We start from the raw sequence: 23,511 nt of genomic DNA, 5'->3' as shown, positions 1-23,511 counted from the left end.
TTCCTTTTCTTTTGTTTCAGTCACAACCATGATTAAACTCTGTACCCTCGTTTTATAAATAGATTGTCTTTGACTGTAACACCATGCCAAAAATGACATTTCCTTTACCCCTTGGGGATTCTTTAGTTAAGTAGCTACTTATTATATATTCATTATCTGTCTTGCCATTCAGATTTTTCTTTAACAAACTTCCTTGTTGTCTGCTTCTTCCAGTAATAAAATTAATTACAATTTCCAGGTTGTTTCACATTGTTGAAATACAGTAGTTAGTCATGATAATGGAAGTGGAGCTTGTTATGACATTTTGGGCTGCCCCAATGCTGTGAAGCAATCATATAAAGATGTGAAGCATATGAAAATGTATGTTGGCTAAATGAAGAGTCAGTCAGACGGGTTGTGGAATAGTAAAGTACAAGAATATCTTTTTGTGTTTCTGAAGGATTTCCTAACAGCAAAGGACTCAAAGCAGTTTTCATTCAGCTAAACAGAATGACTGAACATCAGCCGGTGGGTTTGCTTTCTGAAGCCAGAGAGGTAAGAGTATTTTAAGTTTCATTTATTGATCATGAATTTAAAAATATATATATACATTTTGAATAATATAAGAAAATTTTTTATTTAGTTCCTAATAATGAGCTAATTAAAATTGTTCAGTTTTTTGACAACTGCCATTTTATATGTTTTTACATGAATTGGCAAACCCATGGATTGTTTTGTTCTTTCTTATAGTTTTAATTACCAATACAAGAAATGTTGAGAATATGAAGCACTTCATACCACTCTTAGCAGCATTTCTAGAATAACACAAGTTAAAAATAACTCAGGTTCTTTCCATGCTTATTAACTTTCATACCAAATGCAGCATTTAAAGAAATAAAGTTTAATCTAAATTAAATATCTTCTATGCATGTCATGACTGTTAAACTATAAGGCTTTTTGCTATTTTTTAATAATAATTTATGCAGAAGTGAAACAGTGAAGTGGCCTGATTTACAGCAGTGATATTTGTTAATTTTCCCTTGGCTGTCCCCAAGCTAAGCACTACTAACAATGAAAATGAAATATTAATACACATACAGTTTGTCCGTTAGTCTTTTAAATAAAAGTCAGTCCTTCTCACATATCAATTCCAGACATACTGGTCTCATTGACTTGACACATTGTATAAACAATCCGATTGGCTCAAAAACAATTGTAATATAATAAATTTAGGATTTGACTACTGCTGTCCATCATCCAAATTTCTTTAAAGCAGAAAAAACAAATGACTATAATGCTGGTTTTCATGGAGCTTCCCCACAACTTCCAGGATCAGTTCCTTATATCTGGCACTAAGATGTATGAACACTGTTGACTCAGCATATGACAGGTCATACTGATAAGTCATACTGAATGACCAAGTGCCACTAAACATCTCGCTTGGTGAACACAGTACTGAAGTAGATTTAACAATGTGGTAATATCACACTAAACCTAGGTGCTGTTACTACATTTTAGAAGTCTAAAATATGAATGGAAATACAGTATGTTTGTATTTAATTTTGCATTGCTTCCTGGGGCTTATATGCCATATCATGGAAAGGCAAATGATGGATTGTACTGTTTGTGCACAGATAATTATTTATACTACAGTACTAAATATCTTATGATTGTAAAATGGCAGTGTAAAAATATAATTTGAGTGTTTGTTTAGGAGTGTGGCCAACAGTATGATGAGCTAAACTCTCTCATCCAGAACTGATTTGTATCCTGTGTTTGATGCTGCTGTTACTATCTCTGAGTCTGCATGATCATGAACTGATAGTATGCAGGAGTGAAAACTGATTGAGTGAATGATATGCTGATTATCACAATTCATGGAAGTGCTGTGCCAGTAAAGGTAACTTCAGATCAGAATAGAATGCCGTTGTAGTACAGAATATTGAAATAATGCATTTTAATGTAAAGGTAAAATGAAAGAAAAGATTAAATATAATGGACTCAGAAGTAAAGGAAAAAGAAAGCAAAACAAACCAAATAACTGTTGAACTGTCTACTATGTGGTTGTCGCCTTCATTACTTATCACCAAAAACTTCATAAAGTACTTAAATGACATCTTTTTGTGTATCTTCCTATCATATCCAGTATCTCTTCTTGGTTGAACTAATACCCTAAGACCTGTGAGGTCATTAAAAGGGCCAGACATTTTTCAAGCTACCTGCTTTCCCTTTAGGACAGCTGGGTCTGCCCTAACATTAGTAGAATGCTGCTACCTACTGGCCCATATGAGCTACAGCGGCTTCATGCCAGCTCAGTAGGGCCTTTTCGTAGGATTTATTTTTGCGTCTCTGTCACTGGTCCCTGTCTGGTCCTTACTTCTTGGCGATTCCATTATAGTTGGGCACCAACTTCCTGCTGCTTTAGAATAATGTGTTCATTAAACTTCCTGTAAAAGTGAAATGAATCCTTTTATTTTTAGTTTTTCAAAGTCAAGCTAGAATAGTAAAAACTGCATGCTGTTCTGAACTTATTGTGTATGGTTTGTATTTAAGATGGACTCCCACCACATTAAGAGGCTCCAGGCAGGAGTTTATTTAAGAAATATTGTGCAGTTTAGTCCACTTAAATCTTTTCAAATGTTAGTGAAGAAATCCTTTGGGGATTTTGTGAATTTTTCTCCTGCCTAACAATATGGGCCATATAGACCATACACTGCAGAGGGCAGCAGGCCAGACAATACCTTGTAAGGAGACAATTAGTGGGTATGGCAGCACATCATGGTTCCTAATATTGTTAAGCATCTGCTTTAGTCAGGGATGTAGGTCTAATACGTGGATCGGACCCTTAGCCTCGTTATATAATTCATATTAAGGTCATCACTAATGGTAGAAGGCAGTAAAATTGAATCTCAGTCAGTCAGCCAGTCATTTTCCAACCCTCTATATCTTAACACAGGGTCACGGGGGTCTGCTGGAGCCAATCCCAGCCAACACAGGGCACAAGGCAGGAACCTCAGCTGCATTAAAAAGATACAAACTGCAAAGGATCAGAGCAATTTAAAGTGGCCCCAAAATACACTTTTTTTTTTTACTTGTTCAGAGACTTTTTTAGAAACAAAACATAATAACTACATAATAAAACAATAAGAACATAACATAATAACAAGACACAACCCAATGAAAGGAAAAATAACATACAAAGTACAATAGCAAGTTCATTAAACCTTTAACCTTACCCAGTGTTGAGAGCTATATGACTACAGAGCCCCAAAATGACCCTTTTATTATATATACAGTATACGTACACAGCAGGAAATAAGATAATGAATTCCTGTTGCATAAATTTAAACTTAGAATGCCCATAAGATGAAAGAAAATCAATGGGGGAGAAGGAGAGGAGCTGTGGGTGATGTGGGGAAGCAGGTGAGAAAGCAGATATGAATTTTATCTCTAAAGAGTCAAGCACAACACAAAAGTGTTATTGAATTGCATTATTTAACCATCTCTGTTAGCATTTTTATCTGTTTAGTAAAATCATTACTATATATATCATATTTGTTCTCATTGGTATGATAAACATAATCTTCAACGTATATGCTTATGTTGTATGCCATAAGCGTAACAGAAGCTTCAGGGGTTTTTCCAGATCCAGTCTTATGCAAAATGAAAGAAGTGGGCTCAGTTAATCTTAAAACATCTTTTAACGTGCAAAACCTAAAATAATTTTTCATCCACCAACCACACATTGTTAACAATACACTTGTAGACAAGTATCTTTAATACTTATTATCAGACCCTAAAATCCATGCATTCCTTTGTTGAATGCATTTATTCTAATACAAAGTCATGGAAACAGGGGTCAGTCCTCACAGGGCCCACTGACGCAGTTGCACATCCACACCAAGACATTTTAGGAGTGCTAATTAACATAAGATGCTCACCTACAGGATGTGGAAGGAAACTGATGTACTGTACCTGCCAATGAACTTGACATAGACACAAGGAGAATATGCAGATTCAAGAAAGACAAGTACCTGTCTGGGATATGAATTTAGAATATTCATGCCACTATGTTATTACATTGTATGAATTGTAACACTCAGATAACAATTATGTTTTTGTCTCTGCCTACATACTGCAGTGTAGCTATTTCCTTTCATCTGCCTCATATGCTTCACATACTGAATCATAATTGTATACAATATCCTCAGTAGTTTGGGCAGAATAGTGGCACAATGATTAACATTATAACCTCATCATTTTATGAAAAGGGATTTAATTCATCACCCTACCCCTGTCTAGACCAGGGGTGTCAAACTTCAGGCCTGGAGGGCCGCAGTGGCTACAGGTTTTCATTTTAACCCTTTTCCTAATCAGTGAGTAGTTTTCTCTGCTAATTAACTCCTTTTCCCTTCATTTCAATAGCCCTGTTTTTAAGGATTCAGTCCTCTGAATTGATTTGTTTCTTCATTAAATGGCAGCCAAACAGAAATGAGACATGAAACGAGCCAACAGATGACCCGCTAAACTGGGATTTCAAACTCCAACCAATTTCACTCCACCCAGTCTCTTAATGAGAAGCTGATTCTTGTGGTTAATTAAGCCTGTTATTTAAATCAATGGCCTGTTGCTGCTCTCATTCTGCCACAGCAGATATTTCTAAATCTGTTGATTTTTCTGTTTTTTCTGTCATATGGTGGCTTGTTTGATGTCTCATTATTGTTTGGCTACTAATTAAGGAAAAAGATACAATTATGGGGCCTGAGTCAAGTTAATTAAAACTAAAGCAAAAGAAGTTAATCAGCTGTAAAAACGGCTCACTAATGAAGAAGATGGTTAGAATGAAAACATGCAGCCACTGCGGCCCTCGAGGACCGGAGTTCGACACCTGTGGTCTAGACGGAGCTTATATTCTTCTATTGTTCATATGAGTTTCGATACGATTTAAATATATACTATAGAAGCTAGAGTTTGTGGACACCTGACCATCACATCTATATGGGATGTTTGACATCCAGAACCATTAGTGTTAATGTATAAAAGCCTGCACTCTTCTAGTAAGGCTTAAGGAATGTGTGCCCATTCAGCTAAAAGAGCATTTGTGGAAATCAGGTACTGATGTTGGACAAGAAGACTTGCTGCATATTCAGTGTCCCTGTTCATCCTAATGATGATCAGTAGGGTTGAGGTCAGGGTCCTTTGCTAACTAATCAAGTTCCTCCAAAACAAATTTGTCATACCATGTCTTTAAGTATCTGGCTTTGTGCATAGAGTAACAGTCTTGGTAGAACAGAAAAGGGCCTTTCACAAATTGTTGCGACAAAGGAAGAAGTGCAATATTGTCTAAAATGTTTTTGTATGCTATAGCATTAACAGTACCCTTAAATGGGACCACAGGGCCTAGTGCAACCCCTGAAAAACAGCCCCAGACAATTATCCCTCCTCCACCAATCTTTATATTAAGCACTAAGCAGTCCAGAAGGAAGAGTTCTCCTTTCATCTACCAAACACAGATTTGCTCATCAGACTGCCTGATATTGAAGTGTGATTCATTACTCCAGAGAATACATTGCCACTGTTCTATAGTCCGATGTTGGCATGCTTTACACCACTCCAGCCAAAAATGTACATTGCCCACAGTAATCTTAAGTTTGTGTGCAGCTGCTCGGCCTTAGAAACCTATTTCATGAAGCTTCCAATACACAGTTCTTGTGCTGATGTTGCTTCTAGAGGTAGCTTGGAACTGTTGTGAGTGATCCAGCAATGGATAGACAATTTTTGTGCTCTATGTGCTTCATCTCTTGGTGGCTGCAGTCAGTCAGTGCGTCTAAGTAAACCATTTCATGGCTGAGCTGTTGTTGTTTCTAGATGCTTCTAAATCACAATAATAGTGTTTAAAGTTGACCACGGCAGATCTAGCAGAACAGCAAATTCACTTACTGACTTGTACCAAAGGAGGCATCCTATGGCTGTGCCAAGTTTGGCAGTGGAGATAGCATGGTTATGGTATCATTTTACACACTTATTAACAATGGGTGCAGCTGAAACACTTGAACTCAATAATTTGGAGGAGTACCCATATACGTTTGGCCATATACTGCTCATCCATTAGGTATTGTGACAGATAGAGGTCTCCGTGACCCCTTGAACCCTCAGACTAGACGTCAGACACCACGTAAAAGTCCAAATAGTGGTTTATTAATAATAATAATTGTGCACAAAGCACCCTCCTCTCCACAATACTCAGTAATAATCAATAACCAATACACAATCCTCCACTCCCAGACGCGTTGCCCTCCTTCCACCCAGCTCAGCTCCCCGTCTGGGATTTCCCATAGTCCTTTCATATTCCCTGACCCGGAAGTGTTTCCCATCCTACAGTCCATGTGATTTCTTATCACTTCCGGGTCAGATAAAAAGTCCTTTTCTTCAACCCGGAACTTGCCTACGATGAACGTCCGGGTTATAGGGCACAAACAACTCTCTGGGCCTCCCTGCAGCGTCATCTTTTGGCCCCTGTGATATCCAGCAGGGCTGTAAAGGAAAACTCCATCGTCCATGATTCCCTGCTGGTATTTGGGGCACTTCCATGCAGCAGGGACAGCTCCATCTGGCGGCCTGGGGGTGTTGGCCAGGATGACAGGCTGGCCATATCCCACAGTATGTACAGTACATTAACAGGCACAACATAAATGAGTGTGCAAAGGAACAAGCTTCTGCCCAAGTAATGGATAAAGCAGGTTCAAAAAATGAATGGCTGGGATTGTTGAAACAATTTCCACTTTTTTACAGAACCAATTAATGGGCCTGCACTTAGATAGTATATAGGATTAGTAAGTGCATTATGTAGGAAATGTTCTGTAACAAAGTTATTTGCTAGCTGAATATATGTAAACTATTCTGTAATCCCTTCTTTGTCCTGCTGTGTTTCTTTCTTTTTAAACCTGTCGTGGTGATATCGCTACAATATAGTGCACATGCAATTAATGTTGGGCTTAGAAGATGATGGACAAGCAGAATGAAATGAATGAATTTCCCCTTGAGACAAAAAAGTATCTATCTATCTATCTATCTATCTATCTATCTATCTATCTATCTATCTATCTATCTATCTATCTATCTATCTATCTATCTATCTATCTATCTATCTATCTATCTATCTATCTATCTATCTATCTATCTATCTATCTATCTATCTATCAAGTCTCACTAGGCTAACCATATTCAGAGCATGGAGGATTGTGGGCTGACAGTAAGGCTTGGTGGCAGAAGAAGTAGATTGTAAATTCACACACCGACTTGTAGAAAAAGGGAACCATTTTAACTGTAATTTGAAAGTCTTTTTGAATAGTGGCTTCATTTATAAAAATATTATATTTTTATATTGTATGTAATTATGTTTAAGGCACCTGATCAATAAAATGTAACTGCTAGAAAAGATATTTAATTCACAGCCATGGTGGTGCTGTGGTTGGCTGAGACGTCTCACATCTCCAGAGTCATGGGTTTGAATTCTGGTCTAAGTTCTGCCTGTGTGGAGTTTGCATGTTCTCTCCATGTCAGCATGAGTTTATCTTCAGGTACTTATATTTTAAAATGATGACTCATATTGACTCAGGTTTGTGCACATATTGGACTGGTTGACTCCTGCCTTGAATCCTGTGTTGTTTGGAATAGCTTTGACTTGAAGTGACCCTGAACTGTATAAGGGGAATAAAAAAAGAATATATATTATATTATAAAATTATATATTTTATAACATACATTTAACAGAATTCTTAATGTATTGTAGCATTTCTGAAAATCCATGCAGTAACACTGAAAACGTTGTTCAAGTATATGCTTAAAATATATGTAATATAATATTTACAATTTGAATATGACTCAGAGTTTCAAACCATAACTCACATGATACAGCAAATATTTAGGTGGGGAGTAGGATCCATATTTTATTACTCAAAAATTCCTGAGCTGAGAGGCTTCCACTTCTTCACATGCTGTTGTGCAATCCTTGGCAAACACACCGAACACTTAAGTAAAATCCAAATGCGACACCCTCCTGAACTTTGTCTAAGGTGAAACTCATTTGCTAAGATGTCACACCTAGAGGAGAATTGGGATTTGTGACTTCACTACTAAAGAATTAACTACGCTAGCCCTTTAAAACTTAGTCCTCAAGAAGGTGTAACTGTGTGGCTTTGAAAACTGATTTAAACTATTTCCTCATACTGCAGTTGTCATATGATTACATAGCTCAGTGCACAGAAAAGACCACCAGGTCAAAGCTATTAATCAGGGCATAAAGTCAAACAAGCACAAAAGTAGAATGTTACAATATGCTTCATAGGCCAAAAACAAAAAGCTTTGCGGCAACAGAAATTGAAACTTACTGCAACCTCTCTGAAAAGTTAATGGGAACCACCGGTGACCAAAAAGTGTGCACATGGCACCATCTGCTGGCTTCTTTAAATATTGTTTGATTTAGCTGTGAAGTACTTCAAGGAAGCAGATTGCTTCTACCAAATTGATTAATAAAGAAAAAAGGTACACTAAAATATTTACAGTGTAGATGTCTTTAAATATATAACAGTTCTATTCTTGTAGAGGATGTATAAAAATCAGGTAAAAGACTATACAGAGTTTACGTAATTAATCTTTGCAATGTGTAAGTAAAAATCAAACAATGATTTTTCTTTTTATTCAATTTGTGATTATGATGATTGTGGTTGTTGTTTCTGTTGTTATTGTTATTATTACTAATAGTAGTAGTGGTGCCATCGTATGCTGCTCTCTCAAGTCCGTAGCCCAGTTGCTTTCTGTGTGGCATTTGCAAGTTTTCCCGATGTATGCATGGGTTTTCCCCTCTTCAAGTTACACCTACATTGATAATCCTTCAGTCTGTTTCTCATGCTGTGGGTTGTGCTGATATACATATTACTGTGCAAAATAATGTCACTATGGCAATGAATGCTTTCTAAATATATTTTAATAGTTGTGATTTCAGTATACCAACTCTCAGATGTGATGAGTTCAGTCCTGACTCACAATGCTTCCTGTGTCGACAGCAAAGGGTGTTGCAGCATCCCAAACCTTAGACACCACTACACGAGCACAAGTCATAGGGTTAAATAAGTGATTTATTTAATACTGCACAATGATCTTCACAAAAGCTGTTTAACTCTTCTTTTCTTTTCCTCCACACCTCCAGGCGAGTGTTATTCTACAACTTAAACTCCAGATTGCCTGGATGTGGCAGGGCGGTTCCTTTTATCTTAGTTGGAAATCCCAAAGACCATGGAGGATAGCCTGAGACAGCACCTTCTGGTGGCACCCAGGGACCCCCACAGGACTGCTGTATAGCATTACAACCCCCAGCATATCCTGACCTTGTACCTGTCCCCAGGGATGCTGCCCTCTAGTTGTTCAGGGGAGTATGTAGTAATTCCACTCCCCATCCTTCCTCAAAGCTGGCCACCCAGCTGGGTAATGTTCCTCCATTGATTCCTTCTGAGATGCCAGCATACTCATTCCTTACAGGGCATCTTATGCCCCAATCTCTGTGTAGACAGGGGACCTCCTGCCTCTTTTCAGGACCATTGCTGGCCAGGCATGGGAACAGACTCCAATCCGACAGGGATGCCTGTCACTGTGTGCCAGTCCTTGGACCTATAAAATATGAATTTTTAAATGTTAATTAATAATAAACCAAACCTCAGAACCACAGGATCCTGGGTTAAAATCTGAGCCTGTTCAATGTACATTTCACAAGTTATTTTTACAGTAAGTATGCATTGTCTTTAATTTAGGTTCTCTAATTTCATTCCCATATAAAAAAAATAGTAAAACATGAAGATGCAGACGAATGCAGGCGAATAGGTGCCACTAAAATGAGCCAATGTGTATGTGTGAGTACCTGTGCCCTGTGCTGGACTTGTGTCTACTATTGTCCAGAAGCTGATGGCTTCTTTGGGCAGAAGGCATTGCATGACCGTGAGATTGCATTAAGTGAATTCAGAAAGTGGATAGACCGGATTATTGTTTATTTATTTTTTCCTGAAGAAGAGGAAACTTAATGAGAACAATTACAACTAGAAAGAGAAATGTATTATTGTCATTACTGTATCAATATATATGTATTATTAATTATTTAATTAATTGATTAAATCTGTAAATGTTAAATATTCATAAAATGTTTTATATTGATATTCACTAAGAAGTTGGTAATATTTATTCAATTGACACAATATTCTTAAAATTATTCAATGTATCTCAGAATTAACTCAGAGTAAAAAACACTCATTATATAAAGGGAAGAAATTGCCAAAAATAGGCATTTATTGAGAGGAAAAGGTGGAAACATAAGGTTTTGTGACATATCTGAACATTTCTGTCTCTAGCCTTGTTATTTTACAGCAAGGAAAAAAACTTGACTTATCTGCCTTACCAACATTTAAATTTAAATTTAATTTCTGATACAGAATATTGCTCCAACTTTCTGCTTTATGTGGTCTTTCTGTCTAAATCAGCCAAATTAATAAAATAAAAGCAACCTTTTCCTAGAGACCTGAATGACAGTTAGTTCATTTCTTTTCTGTGACTATATGTTTTCTTCTGTAGGGCTTGAAGAGCGATATAACAGTGTCTTCCCTGGAGGCTCTGAAACAGCAGATCAAGACCTTGGAAACCCAAAGAGAAGAGGTTAATTAAGAAATATTCACTGACATTTGTGGGAAGTTAAGGTTGTGGGCCTTAAAATCAGAAGAAGACTATTTATTTTTTAAGCGCCTGATTAAATATGAGAGCTTTGAACTTGACAACCAGGAAAACAATAGGAAGCATTTCATTCTAAGAGGAAATAAGCCAGCATTGGTCATCACTACTCTCTGTGGAAACTTAACGTGTCTTTTTCAATTCTGTTTGCTTTGTGTTTAATTAGGTACTTCGAGTGAATAAACAGTGGGATAAACACGTCAAAATGATGAAGCAAAGTTTTGAACAAAAGGTAAGACGAGTACCGGAGCTCAAATTTTCAATTAATAATAGAGTCGCTCAAAACAAAATAGTAAATGAAGTCATTGCTGACTTCAGAGCTGTACTGATCTGTTTGGATGTGTAAGACTTGAACTCTGGAATCTTCACTTAACAATAAGCCTGTTTGGTTGGGTGCCTGTTGTTTTTGAGCAAGATTCTCAAATCAAGCCTCACCTCAAATCAGCCTGAAACGCTTGTTGGACAGTTGTTCGTTTTGCCTAATGACAAAATGTAGGAGGCACAAATCAAATCATTTTGGATACTCTTTTACCTTCCAGGTTATGGAAATGCAGAAGAGTTTAACAGCTTTGCAGAAGGATAACAGCCTCCTAAAGGAAGGAATGGAGCAGAAGCAGCGGGAGTTTGACAAGAAACTCATACTGGCAAAGCAAAGGATTGAAAAACAAATGGTATTTATTTAATAACTAGCAAAATACCCGCGCTTCGCAGCGGAGAAGTAGTGTGTTAAAGAGGTTATGAAAAAGTAAAGGAAACATTTTAAAAATAACGTAACATGATTGTCAATGTAATTGTGTTGTCATTGTTATGAATGTTGCTGTCATATATATATATATATATACATACACATATATATGTGTATATGTGTATGTGTGTATATATATATATATACTGTATTTTGCTAGTATATATATATATATACACACATACACATATATTATATATATATATATATATATATATATATATATATATATATATATATATATATATATATACATACATATACACACATACATGCAGTTTCAATAACATAGAAATCAATATAAACAACATTAACATCATTATCATATGAGAATATGAAGTAATATATAAGAAGCACATTTCATATAAATATAAATTATTAAACAGTAAAATCTTCTTCTGTAATTTGCTACCGTGGCTATTCGTTTGTCTGTCCAGGATTTTAAATCACCTGTACCTCGCAAACCGTTTCACCTATTGACTTGAAATCTGGTACACATATAGTACGTCACGTCTACTATCCGCTTTATGGGTGATGATTGTATTACTCTTTTTATCTTTATTTTATTTTATTGTAGAATCAACTCCTACCTGCGCACACCAGGGCGGCCGTGGGCGGATGCGTATGGTGTATTCACTCCATGTTATCGTGCATTGCACTGTCACTGGTATTTTGATAAAAGAATTTGAACAACATATAAGAAGCGTATAAATTATTAAACAGTAAAACATTAACATTTAAGAAGTAAAGTTACATTAAGTACTACTGCAGTGCCTTTGGGTATACCTCATTTTTTGTTTGCCCATTACATGCTTAAATGTACACATTTTTTGGTGTACCTACCCGAGAACACGCGACATATAACCGAGCATGGGAGAAGCATGGATTTTAAACACGCGTTGAGTTCATTTGCTGGTCTCCCTCGTGGAATAACTGGTAATGTTTGACTAAAATCTACAGCGAGTAAAACGACATTACCTCCTATTTTTTTTTTTTTACGATCTCTGAGATCTTGCTTTTTTCGGTTCAAGGCTTCATAAGCTCTTTTATGTTCTATGGTGTACTTATCCCAAACCATCATCTTTGAATGTTGCAAGACTTTCGCCTTGTATGTAGATCGGGGTAATTACATTCATTGCATTCCTAGTCTGAATCACAATCTGATTGTATGGGTGGTTACCTGGCACTGTAGGGTTGCCACCCGTCCTTTAAAATACGGAATCGTCCCGTATTTGAGAATGAAATTGCGCATCCCGTTTTGAATCAATACGGGACGGGATTTGTCCCGTATTTTTTTTATCATTTTTTTTAAAGCAGCGTCTCATGCAAATCATCCCACACGCATTTTATGAAGATGCCTCCTTTCCTACTTTTGATTGGGTAATACTTGATGTCATCGTTAGTTTGATTGGTCTTTTTAACTGTCCAGTGAGGAGGGCGGGTCTTTTAAGTAGAGTCTGCAAAGTGTTGGCACTGGGATGTGGCACCCGCTGCAGTATGCGTCCCTTATTTTTTTGTATTAAAAGTGGTAACCCTACCTGGCAGGTAACACTTATGTTTGGTCATGAAGTCGTCTAAAATCCGCCACGTGCCCTCTTTTAATTGCGAGAAGCAGATATATATAGCCAAATTCTTGCGCTTCGTTGCGGCGAAGTACTGCTTTTAATTTTTTAAGAAGAAAAGAAAACCTTTTTAAACGGATCGAAAATATACCAATAACAATTTGTTAAGGATCTGTTTTTTTGTGAACCTCGCTTTTCACAGCTGTCGCGCTACGGCGTGTGTTTCGTTTATTTGACAGTATGTAGATCGTGGTAATTACATTCATGGCATTCGTTTTCTGAATCACAATCTGACTGTATGGGTGGTTACCTGCCAGGTTACGCTTGTGGTTGGTCAGGAAGTCGCCTTACATCTGCCACGTGCCCTCTTTCTGTTCCCAGAAGCTGATCATAGAATGGTTTTAATAGTTTACTTTCAAATAATGCAAAGAGTATGCGACACGTGTTTCTCCCTAATTCTGGGCTCATCAGGCATACACACTCACTGCATCCCCTCTCAGGAATCGAATCTCTATCGTCAGCGCCAGAGTTGAAGCCCCTAACGTTGCGGTCAGCAAGTCGGCTAACATCCCCCATGTGCCGTCTTTCAGTTGCGAGAAGCAGATCATAGAATGGTTGAAACTGTTGCCCCTAACGTTGCACTACGGCGTGTAGTTCGTTTATACCTCATGTCTTCTCATTAAACTTTTATCTCGCGAATATGTTATTGCAATCCGCAGCAGGAGCGTTTCTATAAGCTTAATTTAAACTTTCGTTTTACACCGTGCTTTGTTTCCCTTATGAACATGCTTGTATGCTTCACTCGCTCGCTTCTTATTGTTTCGCTCCCTTCTCAATTGTTTAATGAATTTTTTGTTCTTAGCTGTTTGCGGCTCTTCCTTCATTTCTCCCTAATGCGTTCTTTTATCTCGCGAATATGTTATTGCAATCCGCAACTGGAGCGTTTCAATAAACTTAATTTAAACTTACGTTTTACACTGTGCTTTGTTTCCCTTATGAAGATGCTTGTATGCTTCACTCGCTCGCTTCTTATTGTTTCGCTCCCTTCTCAATTGTTTAATTAATTTTTTGTTCTTCGCTGTTTGCGGCTCTTCCTTCATTTCTCCCTACTGCGTTCACAGTCTTTTCACGTGATTACGTGGGAGGCGTGATGACGTGACACTCAACTCCGCCTCCCACGGCCATCGAGCTGCCGTCCATTACAGTAAATTGTCAAAAAAGAGGTTCCAGTTATGACCATTACACGTTGAATTTCGAAATGAAACCTGCCTAACTTTTGTAAGTAAGCTGTAAGGAATCAGCCTGCCAAATTTTAGCCTTCCACCTACACGGGAAGTTGGACAATTAGTGATGAGTGAGTGAGTGAGTCAGTCAGTCAGTCAGTCAGTCAGTGAGTCAGTGAGGGCTTTGCCTTTTATTAATTAGTATAGATGGATGTTCCTTTTGCCCATGTTGTAACACTTTGAACTTTTCTACCTTAAACTGCATTTTCCAGATGTTCACCCAGTTCTGAAGGTTGTCCAGGTTTTCTTGAATTCCATTTGCTGCCTCCTCAGGGTCTGCCATCCCTCCAATTTTAGTGTCAATTGTGAATTTCACAGATTTACTAACTATAATAAAATCAATGTAATTAAAATAAATCAGAAAAGTAAAGGTCCAAGCACAGACCCCTGAGGGGCTCCAATGATTACATTGCTCAACGTGGAGCATTCTCCTGTTATCTGTACCCTTTGCACCTGCCAGTAAAACAATCAGTTTTGTAGGTTACCTCTGATGCCTTCAGCTTCTAGCAAAGTGCACTGCAGGGCACGCTCACAGCTTAGAGATTTCAACTCACCTCAAGTGTGGATAGAATATTGAGTATCTTTAGAAAACTCATGTGAAAAAAGAGAAGGTGAAAATGCCATACAGGATAGACCTAGATCAGCATTAAACACTGTGCATTTGTGTTGCCAAATGATCTGTGTGAAATTGAAAAAGTTATTCTTTGTGAAATTCACATCATTGACACAGGAAGAAGTGTGTTTAGTTTTATATATTACCTGATCACCACCATTTTCATCTCATCCATTCACAAGCCTCACTAGAAAACCCCATCTTTGCCCCCCAATATTTTTATTTTATTGATGACCAACCATTTGTGTATGCACAGGGCCATCACATGCTATTTTCTGTGTATGACTGACCCCCCATCCCCCCATTAACACTTCCCAGAAACAGAAATGAGTTAACAGGGACACCAAACTGTATGTTGTATTAAACAAAAAAATAAAAAGCACTTTTCCTCCTTTGATGTTCATTTTTCTGAGAAATGTATAGGTACGAAAATGGGTGTATGTTGTTGCCTAACACTAAGGGAGAAATATTTCTGACTTTCCATCCCAAAAAACCTTAAAAAATATCAAATAAAACTATTTTTATTGGCTTTTGAATTCCATGATTGCAAAATCATATATGAAAATATTTTTAGCATTAATTACATGAAATTGAATACAAAACAAAATTTGGCAGTTACACTCATAACAAGTGCTCCCCAAAAACATTTCCCACAGTGCATTTCTGTCATACACAAATACGCAAAAGATACATGATAGCAGCACTACTGATACCACACAGAGATACCTTCTATGTAAATGAAGATTATATTTAACTAAATCTTATTATTCTACTTTCATTCTGATACTACTGGAGCTTTTTCTTGTACCAGATTCTACTTGCAGGTGTAGCAGTATGTTACTCTTAACTCATCTCATGCTATCCTAGTTATCAGATTACTTGATTCTTCCCTGCACGGCTCTCTTCTTTCACTTTTACTTGAGTCATATAAATAATATAAGGAAGAAAAGGGAAAATTCAAAGTTGTGTTGAGAGATTCTCTCTGTGTGGCTAAAACAACTCCTTAATATTGAAAGTCTTCCCCAGGCCTTTCCTCATGTCCCACATATTTGAACATTACTCTGGCAGTGAGGTCACATTAATGTAAACACTCAGTGAATAGAGCATAATCCAGCAGGATCATCTCCAAAGACATCCAGTCTATGAGAATTCATCCTTTTAAAATTTGCAAAGACTATTAGAACACTGAAAAAAACAAAAGTAGAGCCAACTTTGGCTTTTCAGAACCTTACAGCTGACCATCCCCCACAGGCCCTGTTACTGCATTTGGCTTCTTCTGAGGGAGTCACTGATGTCAAGACCAACCATACAATTTGGAGAAGTGAAAAATAGCTGCACACCCCCAAACATCCCCGTTATTTATTAAGTAACAATGACAGTTCTGGCCTCTAAATCTTCTGCAAATCAAGTTCAACAAAGGCATTTAAAAGGCACTCAGAAGAGTGAAAGACAACCAGAGGACTAACCAAAAATGGCAAATTGCTTCCAAAGTTAATTAGTAACATACCATCTGCATTCCGCAAAATTCATTTGTCACTCTCTTTAATTACACTCCTCGTTTGGATGAGCCTAATTGACTTTGAACATTATTAAAATTCATAGTTAATGATCTCATGCCATTGTTCATGTATATCCGGATGAAAAAAATAGTAATATCTGTAGATTAATTCCCATGAAGGCACACAAGCTGCAGCATTTATAAAGTACAGTAAATGGTTTAACAACAAACCCCTTTTTCTTATTATTTTCCCCTCTGTATTGTGTCAGTTTCATTATTATTAGATGACCCCAGATAAGACACAGAACAGCCTTAGGGTATTGAGGAAAGCTTTTAGCTTTTTGAAGAAGCCCTCATGAATATAAAAGAAGAAAATACCCTAAATTGGCCATAGTAGTCCCTACGTTACAAATCCATAATGTGCCTTAAATAAGTAAACTTCCACATAATGCAGTCAAACAAACTTAATTTTATACAGCATCACTGTGTACTAGTGGCACAGTGGTCAATGTTATTGCCTCCTTGGTGTGATTCCTGGTGCAGACACAGCTTGTTCATATTCTCCATGGGTTTGTGTGAGTTTACTTCTTGGTAGTCCAGTTTTTCTTTCAAAGACCTGTACGTTAGATTAATTGGACACTCTGATTTGGCCCAAGGTGAATGAGTATACCATTTGGTGGTCTGGTGTCCTAATCAGGGTTTGTTGCTGCCTTACAATTAATGTTGCTGTGATAGACACTAGCCCCCTTGTGACCTTGAACTGGGTAAGTCAGTTAGAAAATGGTTGGATGGATTGAGGTTTGTATAGTGAGCATTCTCTTCTGGAGCTTTACAGGTACTAATCCAAAGTAGAATTATTTACATTTATTTTTTGAAGCAGAGGCAAGCAGGTTATGTGATTTAATCAGATATTATGGCAGCCTTGTGTTATAAAGTCCAATTCCTTAACCAGCTGGTAGTAAAACAACCTCACAGTCAATACTATGTTAAGTGTTACAACATTCAATTACTGAACTGCAAGAAATGCTTACTGTATGTGTACATGGCAATATGAAAGAAACGTATTTGAAAATATGACTGCTAAGTCTTGATAAGAAAGAACCATAGCTCTCTAGGGGGGTTGCATCTCTGTAGACCTTCACATTACAACGGACTTTGTTTTCTTCTCTTTGGCCAACTGACCATTCATTTTTGGAAGATGCCATGTATTTCTTATTTGCTAATTTTACATTTGATTTAATTGTTTTATGGATTAAAGTTTTTCATTTTTTACACAGGGCAATTGTATAAAATATGTCTTTTAGAAACTTGTTCTTATATAATTAATGCAAATATTTTCCCTGCAATAGGCTAGTGCAGCACTGCCACTGTTTTAAATGATACTTAATCAAGTAAAATTGCATGTAATGCAATCAAACAAACCTAATTTTAAATAAATAGTATAATAGTAATAATAATAATAGCATAAATAGTAAAAACAGTTGAGTTTAAACTTGATGTGTGTTAAATGGGCTGTCATTCCACAATATGATGTTGATGAATAAGAGAAAAGAGGCATATATAAGAGAGGGGAGGCCATTCGATTCAAACAGGCTCACCTGATATTGAACAGTATACTAAAAGGCACATATACAGTGAAATAGTATCACAAATTTGTATGTATTGTTACATTTTCAAATCTTTCAAACTGTTAGCATATACGTTTGGGAATCTCTGTTAATCTAAAGAACTTGTACAGCTCGGAACTATGGAAATAAGTTAAAACAAGATTGAAACTGTATGAAAATGGACAACTAATTAACTATAAGAAGCACTTACTGCATGTTGGTGTAGAAGAGTTGTAGAGGAACTACCCTGAAGGAAAACACAAGTACCAATAAAAGATCGCACTTGGGTGAGGTTTAAGGCCTATGATATTTTTAATGCTCAAAATGGGCAGATGTTGCATGATGTTGGTTGCTGTTTTCTTTGTAGGAAGAAAATGAAAACATGTGTGCAGCATTAAAAGAAGTTACAAGACAGAATCAGTGCCTACATGAACAAAATGCCCACATAACAAGGAAGAAGGAACAGCAAGAATGTGAAATAAGACGACTTAATAATGTAGGTAAATGTGCTTACCACTTGTGATTATCCTTTGAATTTCACAGGTAATTGTGCCACCAGTATAATGCCTTTACTGTACACAGTTCTCATTTTCCTTCTTTATTAAGCTTTTGTTCAGAGTTCTACTCATAAAAGGATTCAAGTGTATATGATTTGTCATTTTTTCAAACTAATATAGCATTTGCAAATCAAAATTAAGAAAAATAGTTTATGAATATTTAAAGTTGATTGCTTTTACAGAAATGTGCTTTCACTTGGGCATTATGCAGACTTTCTGTACAGTATCTATCACTCCCTGTGATGCTTTCTAAGCGGATATTCCTATGCATCCATCAAGTCAATCTGTTGTTTTTGTCTTTGTTTAACATCACATCTTATTTTGGTAACAGCAGTGACAAGAAAATAATAAAAATGCAAACTTAAAACAGCTGACATATGCAGAATTAAGTGGCATAACTTCAGAATTTACAACATCACTCTGACCATATTGTTGTGAACCTTCTTGATTTCATTATCCCATAACAAAATATTGTACATTTAATTCACTAATACATATGCCCTGTCAGATATGAGCGAAAAACAAAGTCCAAAGAAAAGTTGGGGTGCTAACATGTCCACCCCATTTAATAACAAAACAACAAAAAATGGCTCTTGGCTGTGAAATAAATGGTCCCAGCACAGAAAATTATGTAAACAAGTAAAGTAAACATAACCTCTGATGGCTATCTGCTATGTTGGTGAGCTCCGTCCTGCAGTAGACTCAGGTCAAGACTGAGATGTTTCCTTCCAGGAATTGCTGCCTTTATATAATTCAGACAGAAAGGGATGGGACATTTCAGAGTGATGAGGGCGGGGTCATCTGCCCTCAAGTGGCATCTTCTCCGAGTTGTGGAGGGAAGAGGCAAGACTGTTAATAACAGTATCACAAGTAGAAAAGAACTGAAAATCTCATACTGACCTTTAAGTATTTTGACATTCTTGATATCCTTCTGCTGTGAAACATTCTGACCTGTCATTGTTTACACGTCTTAAACAACTATTATCATTCACTGTGAAGGACATCCAAGTGAATATTTCATTTCACTTCTCTTGCAGTAGTTAAACACTTTGCTCCATTAAAAAGCAATAATTTAATAATCATTAAATCATTAATTAAATCAGTAATCATACTTAATGACTCAGGCGCCGTCAAGAGTGGCAGCCTTTTCAGCAGTTCCGTGTACGACTTTTTTTTTTTTTTCTACCTTTTATTTTTCTCTTTTTTTATTATTTTTTATTGATCACTCCTATCACTTTCTTTTATGTGGATTTGTGAATTTCCCCTTAGGATTAATAAAGTATCTATCTATCTATCTATCTATCTATCTATCTATCTATCTATCTATCTATCTATCTATCTATCTATCTATCTATCTATCTATCTATCTATCTATCTATCTATCTATCTATCTATCTATCTACCTACCTACCTACCATATATTTGATTACATGCATGCCAATGGTCCAATGACTTAATGATGTCAAGAGTTCAAATTATTTATGGTATTGTTCTAGAATGATTTCATTCCAGGTGTTGACCCCTTATTTAAAGTTTAAGATTGCTTAAAAAATCATAGACTCTATCCAGTTCTGATCGCAATGTGGTCTAAATATCAATCCCCAGAATGCTAAATAAACCATCTTTAACATATGAATCTGGACATTTAAACATACTGTAACTTGTTTGCATACCTGGGATTTTAACATATGTATCTCTGACTCCAGTTGTTCTCCAGTTGATCTATCTAATTTCATTTAATTTATTTGGAATCAACAATGTGCTCAAGTTCACTAACCATAATCTGACAGCTGGGCATTAGCATTTTAAATCTTAACTGAACATTCTATACTGCATATTATTGCCAAAGTCGCAATGTTCATCTCATTAACCACAATAGACAAAGCTCTTTTTGTGGTAGTGCAGTAACAACCTTTAATCTATCAAATTGCCCTCAATTAAAGAAAAATAAGAAAAGAAAGTAAACCACTGCATCAGCCTATTTTTTTGTTTATACTGAGGTTAAAAACTCATTATTGTCCTAATTTCTAAGTGACTCACATTACTTCTGTTAAGATATGTTGACTTATCTTCTTCATACGTTATAAAAAAAAAATTAAGACTAGTTTAGTTCTTGATAAATTTTAGACAAAAACCTAAATGAATGTGGACTTTAGGTTCCTACTCCATTTTGCTTCTACATGCTTATGTAAAAGTACATTTTAGACTGTTACTGCAAAGAAAACAAAATATCAAATTAGGCAAAATAGGACACCTACGTTAGGCTGTCATTAACAAACCTTACACCAAGTATTGATGATTTATGTCATTTAATGGCAGCATGTTTACATTTATTATGCTTAAATCATGAAGCAGATTGTATTATTAATCTTATTGCATAAATATGCATATACAGTATTACTGTATTTACCTTTTTTCAGCATTGTCATAGGGATTCCACAGGTCAGATTTGTTTTGTATAGGGCTTCACAGTTTCAAAAAGTTGAAGAAGCACTGCTCTAGTGAATACCATCCAAAGGTGTTTTAGAAGTACACAGCTGTAATACAGTTGTGTCCTTTACAGTGTCAGCCCTTGCAGGCTATGTGACTCACACAGTGTCACACAAGGTGGTGACTGATCCTGTGACCTTGTGGTTTTAAGCTAAGTGCCTTAGCCAAAAAGGACCCACCCCCTGCTTTAATGTGTTTCTGTTAGTCTTTGTGGACTACTTGTAATAAATAAAAGAATAAAATAAAGATTTAATATACTGTATCACACAGCCAACTACTGTACTCTGTACAATTTTGGGGTATTTCATATTTAGTAAAGAAGGAACATAAGTGACTTATAAACTTCAATACATACCCTACATATATTTTTACAAACACTTGTTTTCTCCTGCACCAGGGTACAGAATTTGGTAAACCACTAATGTTTCCTGCGGAAGTACTCTGCTGTTGAAACAGATTTTTAAAGCTTCAGAAATACTTTGCTTGGGTAAAATGACAGATGTTTAAAAGGAATAAAAAGCAGGCAGTGTTGCTGTTTGCCTTTCATTGTCTAATAAAAATCTAAATTAAGGATTTTGCTTTAATCTTTAAAAAGGCATAATTAAAAAAAATGAAGCAAAACTTGGTGTGAAGAAAAGGGCAGCTGAGCTAAAAGGGAAGTGGTTAAGGTTTGTGTTCTTTATGTGAACACAACATAATTCTAAATGTTTTTTTTAAATGTCTACAAAACTGGGCCAACACGATCAGCAAGTGCATTAAAATTCAGATGATGGCCTTATATGAGATTACACAAAGCTGTCATAAGCACAGTTTTTGGGGGTGGAATGACTCTATCTCTCTTCTAGTAATCATGCTTTAAATAGAGGTGTAAATTGCCAGGAACTAAAAGCAGTTTAATCTAATTAGCTCTCTCAGTGTGTGTGCGGCACTATAAAGAGAGAACTATGGAGAGGTAACAGGAGACAGAAAACAAGAGAGAACGCTCATAGTGATGAAGACAAACCCCACTGGGTGACAGAGAGGACAGGGGCTTCTAGGGGGGGATGGGCTGGACTATAAATCCTGTTGTGAGAGCTGATGAGGACACCTAGAAAAACACTGGGAAATGAAATAACACACTGAGAAAAGGCATGGGTTTCTCCAAAGGTTGAGAGCTCCTGCAGTGTGTTTTCTTAGTTTTGTTCTTTGTTGTTGTGTGGTTTATATGGGGGGAACATCCCAGTCACAACATCAATATGGCTTTGAACAGCTGCACTGTAACCAGATCATTCCAAGTTAATAGTGAATAATTTCTGCAGACCCTTTTAAGAGCTGAAGCTTCTAACATATAATTGTCATTGACTTCCATCCACTGTTATACTGTACAGTGTGCTCACCATCTAAAAACGGTCAGCCTGAATATGCGATTTAGCTATATGGATGTTTTGAGGAAAAATAAATATACAGCTCCCTACAGAATAAAAACAGCATTTGTTTCTTTACTTCAGACACAACATGATTTATGTTAAAAGTGCAATCTATTATACTGCTATCCCCACAGATAGTGAGAAAGGAAAATTTACATGAGTGCCTATAAAATACAGTAAATATGTTTTGAAATAAGATTCACTGCCTCTCTACAGTACAAGCATGTCATCAAAGTGATACATGAGAATTATAAAAATGTAATCCAAGGTCAGAGGAACTGCGATGACAAACTGATTTATTTGACACTAGGAAAATGTTAAATCTAAACCTGCTGTGGCATTTCTTTGTGAAGTTTATGCTGAGGAGAGCCAATGATATAGGGTTAGAGCTATCTATCTATCTATCTATCTATCTATCTATCTATCTATCTATCTATCTATCTATCTATCTATCTATCTATCTATCTATCTATCTGTCTGTCTGTCTGTCTGTCTGTCTGTCTGTCTGTCTGTCTGTCTGTCTGTCTGTCTGTCTGTCTGTCTGTCTATCTATCTATCTATCTATCTATCTATCTATCTATCTATCTATCTATCTATCTGCCTGCCTGCCTGCCTGCCTGCCTGTCTGTCTGTCGTCATTCCATATCTATTAATTTCAATGGAGTGCATGGATGGACTGGCATTCCAGCCTGGATGGTTGCTAGTACCATCTTTAGATGGGAAGGTGGTGGAGGACTGCTGTCCATGGCAATATGTTCTTCCAACATGGTGGGTGGTAGCAGTCCTCCAGAACTGCTGGATCCCTGCAGGACTGAACGTGAAATGTTCAATTGGGCAGCCCTGTTAGGGAACTCTGGAGCCATTGGAGTGATCTCTTGGGGTGCAGCTTCCATGTACTTATTTGTTCAACATTAATGTGCAGTTAGGTTGGAGTCAGGAGTGTAGCTGAACAAAGCTCACCTGGAGAGAAGTGAAGGAGTCTGTTTAACACATTGTATGAA

General features: G+C 36.7%; 1 protein-coding gene across 1 annotated transcript in view; it reads left to right on the top strand.

Moving 5' to 3' along the window:
- The first annotated feature begins 227 nt into the window (after positions 1-227).
- LOC114652023 (TNFAIP3-interacting protein 1-like) overlaps positions 228-23,511 on the top strand; it is a 28,797-nt gene continuing 5,513 nt past the window's right edge. Inside the window, exons 1-6 of the mRNA XM_051928557.1 lie at positions 228-360; positions 440-534; positions 10,597-10,677; positions 10,916-10,981; positions 11,289-11,420; positions 18,425-18,553. Coding sequence (XP_051784517.1) covers positions 490-534; positions 10,597-10,677; positions 10,916-10,981; positions 11,289-11,420; positions 18,425-18,553 — 453 coding nt within the window. The 5' untranslated portion in view covers positions 228-360; positions 440-489. The remainder of the gene's footprint in view (positions 361-439; positions 535-10,596; positions 10,678-10,915; positions 10,982-11,288; positions 11,421-18,424; positions 18,554-23,511) is intronic.

Source organism: Erpetoichthys calabaricus, chromosome 5 (assembly GCF_900747795.2).
Source record: "Erpetoichthys calabaricus chromosome 5, fErpCal1.3, whole genome shotgun sequence".
Classification (NCBI taxonomy): domain Eukaryota; kingdom Metazoa; phylum Chordata; class Cladistia; order Polypteriformes; family Polypteridae; genus Erpetoichthys; species Erpetoichthys calabaricus.
The sequence above is the reverse complement of the archived record's forward strand: the minus strand, read 5'-3'. Positions and strand labels throughout refer to the sequence as shown.